The following is a 12,924-nucleotide window of genomic DNA, read 5'->3' as shown; positions in this document are numbered from 1 at the left end:
CGACCCCAGACACAGGGGTCTTTTAATCACCGACAGCGACTGACGCATACAAAGAGAAGAGAGACTGAAAGAAGGATTGATTCTCGTCTGCGTGGAGACGAGAATCAATGAGCGCACCTCTAACACGTATGGAGCCGAATGTGATTCATATAAACACAGCGGCATAAATTATGTGGGAAATCTGTGTCAGCTGGAAAATATTACCGATCCTCCTCCCACGTGATTGGAGCCGCTTCCCTCGGATTGCAGCGTTTTCTTCTCTTTTTTTGCTTATACAAGGTCGAGCTTGCTTTCAAGTATCATGAACCGAAAACAAGTCAAATAGATCGCCTCATATTTTCCTTTTGAGAGCGGGATTAAGAGGGGGGCGGGGGGGGGGGTGCTCTCCAGAGCGCCAGTCAACTTTCCCACTGAGCTCAAACAGCACCATCATCCCAGAGGGAGGAAGGAGATGTAGGTTAGCTGCTTTTAGGCTCGGCTGACCTGCAAAGGATCTGATCTCATTCACGAGTCTGCAGTTCTGTGACATTATGTTCAAATATGGACACAAAGTTGTTGGAGAATAAGAGGGATGCTGTCTGGTCCAGGACACGCCCTGCATGCATGCCTGTCGCGGATGGGAAAGTGCTCTCTCCATCGCGCAGCCTGTGTAGTCTGGTCTGCCCCCCCCCCCCCCCCCCCCCAAAAAAATCGCAGGCTGAACACTTCCATGCCTTTAATCCTCGTTAAAAAACTTAAATCATAGATAACATCAGGTTGTCCGCCTTCCATCCTTCCTCCTGCAACCGCACCGGGGCTTCTCCTCCTCCTCCTCCTCCTCCTGACAATCCCTGCTAAAGAAAGGCAGAAAGATAGAAAGAGGCTCTACCTACCGGGCATGTCTGCTGCTAGAGGTGAGTCCCTTTTGCCGCAGAAGCCTTCATAACAATACACACCCAGGTGGAAGTCCTATTGCTGTCCTCCGTCGACTGATGGAGGGAGTCCTGGTTCAAGGCTGGACGCAGTGGAGAACAGAGCCCATTCGCGTCGTCTTTCTGGAGGCAGCGTTAATAATGACTGTGTTTCTAAGTAGGTTACACCGGTGCATGGCTGGAACTACACCTTCCACTGCTGCAGCCCTCAAGTTACCTTGTAGTTGTGTATTCTGGTGCAACTATAGATCCCATTGCTTTTTGTACATGCACCTCCTCTGATTGCTGTTTCTGTGGATGGTTCGTCTATAAGCAGGGGTGGTGCATGTATTTGGTTAAAGGCTGCACACACTTAATTGTTGCCTTTACTTGCAAGCTGTAGACCTGGGTTCATTCTCAACTGGCTGGTTGTGATGCAGTGGGGTTGTGTGATCACCTCAGTCAAGCCTTTAGTGAAGTGATGAAAAGTATCGGATTCGGTTGTGTTTTTTTGGGGGGGGTGTGGGGGGGGGGGCAGCAAACTATTGGTCTCACTGTGTCTGCTGCTGATTCCAGGTCAGATAAACCTGCAAAATGTTCAGGTGGACCATAGCTCCAGTCCTCACCAGGTAGACCTTAGTGCTCTCCTGGATTCATGTCAGGTGACTGTGTTGGAGGCAGCAGTGATAAAGAGCCTCCAGCTGTTCCTGCTGTGATCAGATTGTCTGACTGAGACAATATGACATGTTTCTTGGGGACATATCACCTCTTGTCCAGGGAGCTTCTTTGGTTGGAGCTGACCAACCGGTGGGTTACACAGGTAGATGTAAAAACCCACAGAGGCTATAGGCCCAGGACCCCCTGCTGGTCTGCGGCTAGGGAGTCTTCATGGGAGATGGGGCGTCACTGAGGGGTGTGGCCAGGTCTAGTTGCCTATGTGCAAATAAAGTCTGATTGATTGACCTCAAAATTATTATAGTAAATCTGCAGCTGCATTCACCATGACTGGTCTGATCCTGTTATTGAATGAGTCATCAACCCTGCATAAAGAGGCTCTATAGCTGTATGTAACTGCCCTTTACTGTGTAGCTGTTTCAAGATGGCTTTGAACCCCCTCCATCACTGACGTGGTTTCTACTGTATGTGTCCTTCGTGGCTGCCAGTGGAGATCGATGGAGCTCAGAGCCCATTCAACGATTGACAGACCCTCTGTGGGCCATGGATCTGATTAGCATGCTTAAGCCCCCAGCAAACAGCCCATCATTACTCATGAGAAGTAACAACCCCAAATCCAAATCCTACAGTTTGAACATAGTGAAGTGCCAGTTATCTCTCAACAAATGTGACAAATCAGGCGCAATGGTACAAATGGGGATGTTTGGGACAATATGTTGAATAACTCATTAAGATTAAGATTAAGATGCATTTATTAGTCCCAAACACATGCACAGACATGCAAAGGCACACTCATGCAGGTAGGGAAATTTAATCTCTGCTTTTGACCCATCTGGTGTAGGACACACAGAGCAGTGAGCGACCATGTACGGCGCTCTGGGAGCAGATGTTGGGGGAGTAAGGTGCCTTGCTCAGGGGCACTAGACAGGGTAGGGAGACTCTTGGATTTTTGGACAGATATATCCAGGTGCGTCTTTTGTTGTCTCTCCATGGAGTCGAACCAGAGACGAACCAGAGACCTTCTCTGGCCATAGTCCAAGTTTCTGCCACTAGACCACCGCCTCTCCTCATATGGTCAACAGTCAATGCTTCCACAGTTACAGTGGTCGTAGTGTTCCCATTTCATATGCACTTGAGATGTTGATGTATATGTGTTTTAGTACAGATAAACAATTCAATATAAATACATTTTTGTTTAGCATGTAGAGAACCTGCATGCCCCTCCCCATGTTTTGGCTATAGTCAGAATGTCATCTGATTGATAACTCGACTGACAGGGAATTAATTGGCACATATTTTGACAAAAAGCCAAACTTTCTCCTCTTCAGCTACTCGGTTGTGAGGATATGCGGCTTGTTTTTGTTGCATCAGATTGCTGGATTGTTGGTTGGCCAAAAAAACTATTTGAAGGCACCACACGGACTGAAGACATTTATAATTAATATGTTTTTCTGTTTCTTCCTAATGTTTAATGGAGGAAAAGACTGATTGAGAAAATAGTTATAAGTCGCAGTCCTATTGGATTATTGACATTTATCCCTCAACTTTAATGTTCATTGTAAAGCTCTTCAAAGCTGAAACTTGTTCTCTGGTTATATTATTACCTCTGTCTGACCTCTGTCTGTCTGTTAGTAGGATTACACAACAACTACTGAAGGGATTACTGCAAAACTCGTTGGAAGGATGTGGTATGAGTCAGGGAAGTACCAACAAAATCTTGGTGCGGGTCCAGATCAGGGGGCGGATCCAGGAATTTATTTCAGTGTCTTTGTCATTGTGAGAAAGGGTGTTTCAACATTGTCATCGATTTCCTAGAGATAACGTCATGGATCTTGATGAGATAAGTCAGGCGGGTTTAGGGGACTGATATTCATGAGTGTGTGCAATTTGGGGGGATAATAATGGGACTGTTCTTAAGGGGACTGTTGGGCCTCGGCGAAGGTATAAACTCTGAGTGTCATTCTAGATTTTATATTATGTAGTATTGTCAATAATACAGTAAACACCCATCAAATACATGCAGGAAAGATTAGAACTAAAACATTTTGGGCATTGAATGATTTTTTTTCCCATTGCAGGAAGTCAAAAAATGTAATCAATTCAATCAAATGACTTCAAGGTTTTCTCCTCTCAGTATACACACCTATGATTAGCCTCATTTTCAGTTGTCCAGCTAGCATCAGCCATTTCTGATCTCTCAGTCCTGCAGTCACCCTCCCCCCACCTCTTCTATCAGCACAGGGCCATCACCTTGGAAGAGATGCCCTTCCATTAGTCTCCCCACCTTATAATAAACCCTCGGGGGCATACAACTCTTTCCCAGCCTTTTAGTCTCATCATATTTCCCGTGCTGTTTTTCTTTTGTCGGGAATCGCCAAGCATGATAGAATGAAACGTTTAGTATCCTGGGGGATTTAGACAGAGCACATATTGCATATATTATTTCAAGCTGTGCAGCCATTTTCGTTTCTCCCCGTGAGTCGCTCATTACGAGGCTGATGGCCAATGAGCTAAGGGGTGAAGTACATTGTTCAAGGTCACCCTGGGAGTTGAGGGATTATGTTTCTTATCAAATTCCTCCATCTACTGTACATTCTCCCTCTTGGGGTGGGAGACCTCCCTCTGCTTTTCCATTTAGCAGAATCTCACCATTTATTTTAATAGCTGTGAGGTTTCTTCACTGTTTTGGTTAGCGGTGCCGGTTAATGAATTGTTCATCTTGGAACATTTAGGCCGGCCGTCTGTGGGTTTGTTAATGGATGTGGGTCAGTGCTGGTCATATCTTATATTAGATTTGATGAACCTCTTTGGAGACATCGTGGTAAAGTAATGAAGTGACCTGAATTTATGTATTTTAGGGTTTTCCTCTCCTCCTAACAAAAGTATTTACCAAAAGGTTCCAATGTTAAAATGTAAAAGTCCTGTAACCTAAAGCAATATGCATAAAAGCTATGTCTCAAATATCCGATCATGTTAAATCTAATTTTCATGTAACTGTTATGCTTCCCTTTATGCGCAGGAACTTTTCCTGTGGTAGCACCATAAAGTAATCATCACATCTGGATGTCGACATTGCTTTAAGTGACTATATCCCCCGACACCTTGTACATCTCCAGTCTTGCCTTGCTTTGACTTCCTCCTCCGCCCCGCCCTTTTTTTAAAGCGGGTTTAGCACATCCTGAACACCGTGCCTGTTACACTGCAGTGCACTCCTGATGATCAATGGTTGATGAAAAAAAAGAGGCAAGGCTCCATTCTGCAGTAACACAATCTGATGCCTCCTCCTTATCCGACCACTGGAGAGGGCTGCTCGTGCTCCAGCAGCATGACCCTCTGCATCAGCACTTTCCTGTCTCTCTCTCTCTCTCTCTCTCTCTCTCTCTCTCTCTCTCTCTCTCTCTCTCTCTCTGTATACTGTATGGCATGTAGGAGGGTTTGCTGTGCACGCGCATGCATGTGTCCTGGCAAAAGGCTGAATAATTGATGTGCTGGGGAAGGAGTGGAAGTGCTGCCGGACGGGACGGTGTGTGTAGAGATGGGGGAGAGGAATACGGAGAGGAATCAGCCCGGCTACGATGGGCTCTGCAACTACGCCCAAAAAATCACCTCCTGCTTCGGACTGGATGGTAAGACATGGGAAACATAAAGAGCTGTGTGTGTGTGTGTGTGTGGATGAGTGCGTGTGTTTCTTCCAGTGCGGAGCAGGATGAAGAAACAGCAGAGGCTATGAAACCATTCGGGATGTGTTATGTGTGCGATGCTAATTTGTCTGCTTGCAGGGGCGGCAGTCTTGTTTTACGAGCATGTGTGGGCTGACCTGCGAGTGTGTGGGTAGTTGTGGCAAAGCTACCACACAGTGGATGACAGTTGGAGGGCAGCGCCTCAATGCAGCAGAGTAGAATGTCCTCAGGTACGCTGAGGTCCATGTGTCTGCGTGTGGAGGTGTAAGAGTTTACGTCTTCCAGCTCATGACTATCACATCTTATCTCTTCTCTTAGAATAAAAGTGTGCTTCTAAGCTAAATGTATTTGAATTAGAACAAGTCCTGTATTGATATAAATAGTAAACTCAGGCGGCTGAGTTCCAGACGTCCTGCCTCTGCTGTGCACTCTGTGCTTTGTCATTGTCTGCTGCTGTCCATCAGGTCTATGGACCCCAGTGTTCATTTATTTTAGTAGGAGAAAGTAGAGATATGTGATTAGACTTATCAGTTTGATGATTATGACATGTCATGGAGTTATTTTTTATTATTAATCAGCATATAGCTCTGTCTTTCCATTATGTCTTCCCATAATCATTCCAGTGCATATCAGTGCACTGTGGAGTTACATTGCTTTTGAGTTTGCTCAGATTCTCTTTCACCAACTTTCCAAACAGACAAGTCAATGACTCAATATTTACTGCACACTGAATTCAAAATTTCCAAGAAAGAAGATGATCACATCTGACAAATAATTCAGATGTTGATTATATGCATTTGGCTTGTTAAGAAGATGCTCTGAAAGTTTTTTGCAAAAACAAATCCATCCCAATATAAGATGCTTCGAAGATTAAAATCTCAGAACATGCCTTCTTACAAATTCCAAAATCCTTCATCCAGTGATTTTAGAGGATAACAGAGAGTCACTGCAGGCATTTTCCACCCCAGTGCTGATGTAGTTACACTCTCTTTTACTTTGAAGGATCCTGCTGATAATAAACACTGTGGATTGTTGGCTGCTGGCATGACCTTGCTGGTGCTGACATTGTAAAGGACTGGCAGACGTCCAATGCAGTTTACCCTGAAAGTACGTCCTGGATCTCATTGATGCTGTGCACCATCCATCCATCCATCCATCCATCCATCCATCCATCCATTCTGCCCTGACTGTACTGTCTAACCTCAATCTAAGTTAGATTTCCTTTCATAATAGGCCTGCGAGGAGCACTGTGCGATCTAGGGACCTGATGAGGCCACAGGGGAGGGCCAACAGGGACAGGGCGAAACCGGTCACAAACAAGTGTTGTTATTTCAGCTTAAACCTTTGATACACAAGATAGGTCAAAAGGAAATTAATTTAATTCAGTATTTTAGGTATTCCCCAATTTCAATTTTTCCTCTTTGCTATATTTTTCAAATAAATATATTTTATCATATATAAGTATTAACTAAATATCTTGCTTTTGATTACCACAAATAATTATTTTCCCTTGGTTCTTTCTAACTTTATAAATAAACCAAAATTTTGTATTTCTACATCACTTATACACACATGGGTCAAAAATGACCGATTAGTATGTATTCATTACGGAGCACCTACCATTCATTTCACACAGCTGCTTTTGCACATCTGATGCATGTAATCTTATTTTACAATCCATTACTAGTGAGACAGAGAAATATGTACAATACTGACTACAGTTAGCTAGGTAACTTCTTTTGTGGTTAGGTAACTATAGCTAGAGCAACAAGATAAAGTATAACAGCATATACCTAATAGACTGATTGATATGAAGAATAAGCTAGGACTGTGATCTTAGGTGAAAGTTTTGGTGCTTATTGGACAATGCACAGTAGAGTTAAAAAAGACTTCCTGTTTCATGACAAATCAGTAGATGGGGCTATGACCCGGAGTTAATATCGACTTGGAGCTATTCAGGCCGGGACACTGATCATGTGACATAATTTTGGTGCTGATTGGACAATGCAGAGTGGAGTTACGACTTTGTCTCCTTTATCGAAGGTTCAATCTTTACCGCACCTCAATGTTTACACGGTTTGAGGAAATGTCACAATTCAAGTCATAAGTCCATGGTGTGACTAAAAATCTAAATTTAAGTTAAAATCTATGTTAAAATACACAACGTGTAAAACGGCCAAAATGGCCACAAAATCCAAATTGGCTGACTTCCTGTTGCGTTCATCAAATTGGTGCAGGAGACTTTTTTTTGTCCGGTCATGATAAATGTGTGTACAGCACATGATCGGTGCTCGGGCCCTAAAAAAATACATTTAGTGAACAAATTACAATTTAGATGCATCTTAAAGACTTTCTCAGAAAAGATCTAGTCATTTATTGTTGCATACTTTGAAGGTGGTGCAGACTGAACAGAGCTGTGATGGAGAGGATGCACATGAGTCACATCAAGTACAGAGAATCCCACCGTGCGCGGGGCCAACCTGATGCAGAGCTACCTAACCCCACCCAGAAGATAATCATAGGCTCGACGTCAGCTCTAAGCTGCTTAAGGCACCAGGCTGGTTGTGGCGAAGACACTAAAAGTGTAAGCTTCTTTCCATGTGTCTCACTTTGTCATACCTGCTGCCTGCTGTTTGGTGTCTCCTCCTCAAGGTGCACATCAGCACTCCACCGATTACATCAACTGCACATCTGAGGTGACAGGTGGAGGGATCCTGGAGTTTCCACTGGAGGCCAGTCTGGATATTGGATACATGATCTAAAGATGAGCTGCTGTGAAGTTGCCCTCCAAGCTCCGGCTCCTTTGTTTCCACGTTATGCCTCCGTGAACACCCCTCACTCTTTATGTCCAAAGACTACTGGATTATAGAGCAGGACCGAGGCTAATCCTCGCCGACGTCTACTTGCTGTTCTTCACCGTCCTCTGTGGGACAGTCGAAGGGGAGCCAGGCACCATGCCGACTCTGCCTAATCTCAACAGCCTGGGAAAACTGTGCAGCTCCAGCCGCAGTCAGAATGTCGACCGCGTCCAGGTGAAGCGCAAGAGCTCGGTCAAGCGCATGTCCATCATTGAGGATGGGCATGTGGCTGAGGTCCTGTATCTCATTCCCAAACTGTACATGGAGCAGCTGCCCCACCTCGACCCAAACGACTATTATCTGAGTGAGAGGCTGAACGATGTCGCCACAGGTAGGACAGGAGGGGAGAAGATGCATCTAAATCTATGTGAAACCTCTCTTTGCCAACCTTTCTCTGAAGCCCGTACTGTGATTTGTAACTGTTACATCAGTCAGCTTCAGTGATGAATCAATGAGTAATACAAATTGGCCATTAAGATGGAAACATTTGCTATCGATCTGCTTTTAGAGCTTTGATTTACATTTAACGACACCTTTGATTAAGTTGCATTTCATTTATTATTTCCACATCTTCTACTTTTCCCTCTTCAGCAGTGGTCTGTTGATATCACAAGGCTCCTGTGATATCAACATCCTGTGCCGCTGCATTCAGTTTGTGTGTAGGTGTCTGAAAGTGAATTGATTAGTCGTTGCCCAGAGATGACTTCATTTTAATTGGATGACAGCGAGTGATTACACTTCTTACAGCTCTACACATCAGACCTCTGTGTTTATGTGTGAAAGCTCCTGTGCACAAGTTACACAGCCATAACTCCAAGAAGCCCAAAAAGTTCCAGCTATGCAAATGTTAAAAAATTCAGGAAATTAATCACAGTCCCCTCCATAGTTATATAAAGCAATCCCATACGCAAGGGCAGACCTGCTACATTCTGCCAAGCAACAGTACATGACGAAGCGACTTGGTGGCTTACATCAGGATTACAACATGGGCATGAGGACAAATAGAGATTTTCAGACATTATGTATTCCCTGACTGTGTGCCAGAAACAGTAGTAAAATCATCATTGCTTGGCACTTAGTTATCTGCAAATAACGCCAGCAACTTCGTCCATTACAGAATCAGAGTTTGATTTTGACTCGTCAAGCAAGGTTTGACTCTGTATGCTGACCCGCGATCGAAGATCACAGAGGTCAAGTTTTATCACATCCACTTCATTTCTGCAGTGGAAGCAAAAGTCAGCCACACAGTGACAGTGATGGGACTTCACTGAGACCCAGTGTCTGCTCTAGAATGAGTTTGCAAAACTTTAAATCTTTCAAAGAAACCCCAGTCATCCTTTTATTCACCCTGAACTCTTTTTCGAACCACTGAGACTTCAGCCCCAATAAAGCTGAAACGTTGTCTTAATTGATTCAATACTGTCAAAGATGTTAAACTTCTTGAAATCGTATTGGCCCCTGGAGTGTCCTGGTCCTGTCAGCAAAAATATTTTCACTTCTTAAAATCTAGATTTTGGCCCCTTTATGGCCTCTGATTCAGAAGAATCCTTCATCCGCCCCTGACCTCTTCACCAGCTGAGTGCTTGTGTATCAGTGGCACTGATCTGTTTCAGCAAGTAATGTTATCCAGAGGTCACTGAGTATTTGATTCAACTTTCACACAAAAAACAAGTCAGCAGCCCAAACTTCCAATGTAGCATTGGGGTGAATACGATTTTGAAGCACTATACCTGGTTCCAGAGGATTAAAAAATATAAAAGGTAAAAAAATAAAAGGTGCTCAGTGTTTTGTAACCCATTTTAAAATAGAAGCGAGCTGGTGGAGTGCCTGTTGCTATCCAGAGACCAGAGACCACGAGTTTATCAGCGTTTATCAGCGTTTTCTGTCATGATAAGTGGGTCTCTGGTGGATTTGGGAAAAATCTGGGAATCATCATCCAGTGCATGGGATGTTTAGTTAAGAGTTTGTAGGATCTGTGTGTGTGTGTGTGTGTGTATGTGTGTGTGTGTGTGCATGTGTATGTGTATGTGTATGTGTGTGTGTGTGTGTGTGTGTGTGTGTGTGTGTGTGTGTGTGTGTTTGTGTGTGTGTGTGCTTTTGCGTGTGTGAGTGTGTGTGTCAAATCCACCCTCCCACAACCATATAACCAATAATCTCAGAAGCTCCTGCTGAGATTATTAAAAGACGCAACATGATAACAGGACATTCCTGTGTTTGTATTTCACAGTGAGCAGCAGCACCGTAAAAAACTCAGAATTTTTTCAAGTATCTGAATTGACCTGCAACATTAGAGGAAAAACAGAGAAAGGAACTGAAATATTCAGTCATCACAAACTCATTACATATTCCTCTTCCTTCATAATAAAAAAGGGTGGAGTGCTGGAGAAACTATTTTTACCACTTGGCTCACTGGCATTTCTCCATCAGGCAAAAAACGCCCCTGTGGAAGCTGATGCATGTTGATGGGTATATCCAGCAGGTGGCACAGTTGACACTGCAGTGGTTGGATGCCGTCTGAATTCATAATAGGCTGCCCTGCATCAGCAATTACAGAGGTGGTGCTGATGAAAAACTATTCCTTCCCTCACCCCAGCACGGGCCATACGGATGTGGGACGTTGTGGTCACTAATATCTGTGACCCAGTTACTGAAATGTTTTTTTTTTTGCTCATCAAAGTGTCAACGAACAGTTATTTGGTCAATTTTATTTGTTGCCGAATAGGAATAAACAGAAGAGATCTCTGCACACTTAAATCTATCAAATGTTTCCTTTATTTCGATCTATCAGACTTCCATCACAATGCACTGCTAGTGAGATTTTTGCTGGTCTTCCTGCAATATTCTCCAGGAGGCAAATAAGGAACTACTCAAATGTTTTATCGTAACTGCTTAATCAGTTTTGAATGAAAGGTTTATAAATAATTCTATAAATTGAATGTATGTATATAAGTGGTTGGGTTTTAGCATATGCACAACTAGTTTGATTATGGTCATGCATGAAACTTAATATTCAAAGCAACCAAAAAAACAATTATTTATAAAAAAGGGTTTCCCGCTGGATTTGCATGAATTTTGCATGCTGCAAATGTTTCCTCTCTTCTTGCAAATTGGGTTACCTTGCTTCAAATGGCCACATTTAGATGATAAAACCATGTACAGTTAACTCTTCAAAGCAGAGTCCATGAGAACCGCCAACCGCTCATAAGGTCACCTCGACGCCGTTTTATGATATAAGAGCTGGTGTGTTCGCCGGGATCAGCCAGGAATGTGCTCTCTCGTGCTCTCTATAATTGGATTCCAAAGGATCCACTAAAGATATTAATGCATAGCTCATGCTCAGTGCAACTTAGGCTGTCACTCGAGGTGAGCATGGCATCACTGCAGGATGATCAGGTCGACTGTGTTGAGTGGAGAAGATTAGATAACCTTTGTTTTCCTCCCGACTTGATACTTTTGTTGGATCCCTCAAATCTGCAAATAGCACGGTTAATACATTTTTTATATTGATTAATCTTTTTGGGGTTGTAACCACATCAATGTGCTGTCATGAAAGACCAGTGGGAGTTGGAGTTTCCAAAATAAGTTGGCCTCTTACTCCATGCCTTTATTTCATTTTATAGTTATTAATCCAGCAGATTCTTGCCCTTGTGAAGGTGATTGATTTTCCGCCTGCTGCCCTGTGGTACTGAAACCGTGTGTCTTTGTTGACGTGTGTGTTAGTTAAAATGATCACACTGAGCTCCTTAGTGAACAATGGAGGAGTCAAGCTGATGTGCTGTGAGGACATGATGCTATAAACGAAAAAGTCTGATGTAACTGATTACACACATATATCCACAGTGTATGGTGTGTTAATGACGTGTGTGTTTGCCTGCCGTATGTCTGTAGTGTCTGTATATAAAGGGATCTATAAGAGGATTTGGGGTTACTGTTTTTGGTCAAGCAACAGCAGCAGCAGCAGCCACCTGGTTGCTGCAATGAGGAGGCGGCTGACACAACAGAGGGGCTGAGAAAGGGACTATAGCAGGGGAAGAGGGAGGAGGAGGAGGAGGAGTGAGCAGAGCAGAGCAGCAGGAGGAGGAGGAGAGGGATGGGAGGAAAACAGGCAGTCGGGAGGTAAACCCCACGCTGGAGCTGTGTTTTCGGGAGGAGAGCTTATAACAGCGCCTACACCTCTCTCTCTGTGTGCCCCTCTCTCTCTCTCTGTGGTGTCCGGGTTCGGGTCCTGACTAAAAACAGGATCTAGCAGCTCATGTTCTACTGCTGATTGATTCTCGGAGACTTCCCTGGTGCAGATTAACTTGGATTCCAATGGTCATGGTCAAAGAAAAAGGTATTTCAACCGATGGTCAGAGAGCATGTGTGTATGTGTGTGATCAGTATGTTTTTAGGGCATTTGTCTTCCCTGTAGCGTTGTTCACTGTGTGTGGATGTGGAGCTGGATTTCCTCTGCTGTGTCTGACTTTAGTTTGACTGGATCCTCAGTCACTGGTTTGGTTCTTTTTAGATGGGATCATATATGATATACAGTGATGGGAATGTGGACGTGGTTTTCTTCATGTGGGTGTGTGTCGCTTGGAAGAAGCAGGACTAATGACACAGTGTGAATCTTCAACACAGCATATCCTCTGTGTGTCAGAGACTTGGAGATGCTACGCCCTTCTCGACACTCTCGAGCAGCTGATGCTCGCGTTGGAGTCTGCTTAATTTGGCAGCGTCAGGCTTTATGCAAATGCATGCTGGAACAAAGCATCTGGCTCACTGCACAGGAGCCTGACCGCAAATGTAAAACGTTCTGGTCTATATGTCTATAACGTCCCA

General features: G+C 44.0%; 1 protein-coding gene across 4 annotated transcripts in view; it reads left to right on the top strand.

The window, feature by feature from the left end:
* The window catches only part of ablim1a (actin binding LIM protein 1a), a 44,287-nt gene that overhangs the window by 1,018 nt on the left and 30,345 nt on the right, over positions 1-12,924 (top strand). For 2 of the 4 annotated variants that reach the window (XM_053436738.1, XM_053436737.1), the window contains exon 2: positions 4,995-5,191. In XM_053436738.1, coding sequence (XP_053292713.1) covers positions 5,101-5,191 — 91 coding nt within the window. In that variant the 5' untranslated portion in view covers positions 4,995-5,100. Of the gene's footprint in view, positions 1-785; positions 894-4,994; positions 5,192-12,154; positions 12,437-12,924 lie in introns of those variants that run through there. The other 2 variants (XM_053436736.1, XM_053436735.1) reach the window with 2 other exon arrangements.

This window comes from Pleuronectes platessa, chromosome 12 (genome assembly GCF_947347685.1).
Source record: "Pleuronectes platessa chromosome 12, fPlePla1.1, whole genome shotgun sequence".
Classification (NCBI taxonomy): Eukaryota; Metazoa; Chordata; class Actinopteri; order Pleuronectiformes; family Pleuronectidae; genus Pleuronectes; species Pleuronectes platessa.
Note: the sequence above shows the minus strand (reverse complement) of the source record. Positions and strands in the feature narration are given on the sequence as shown.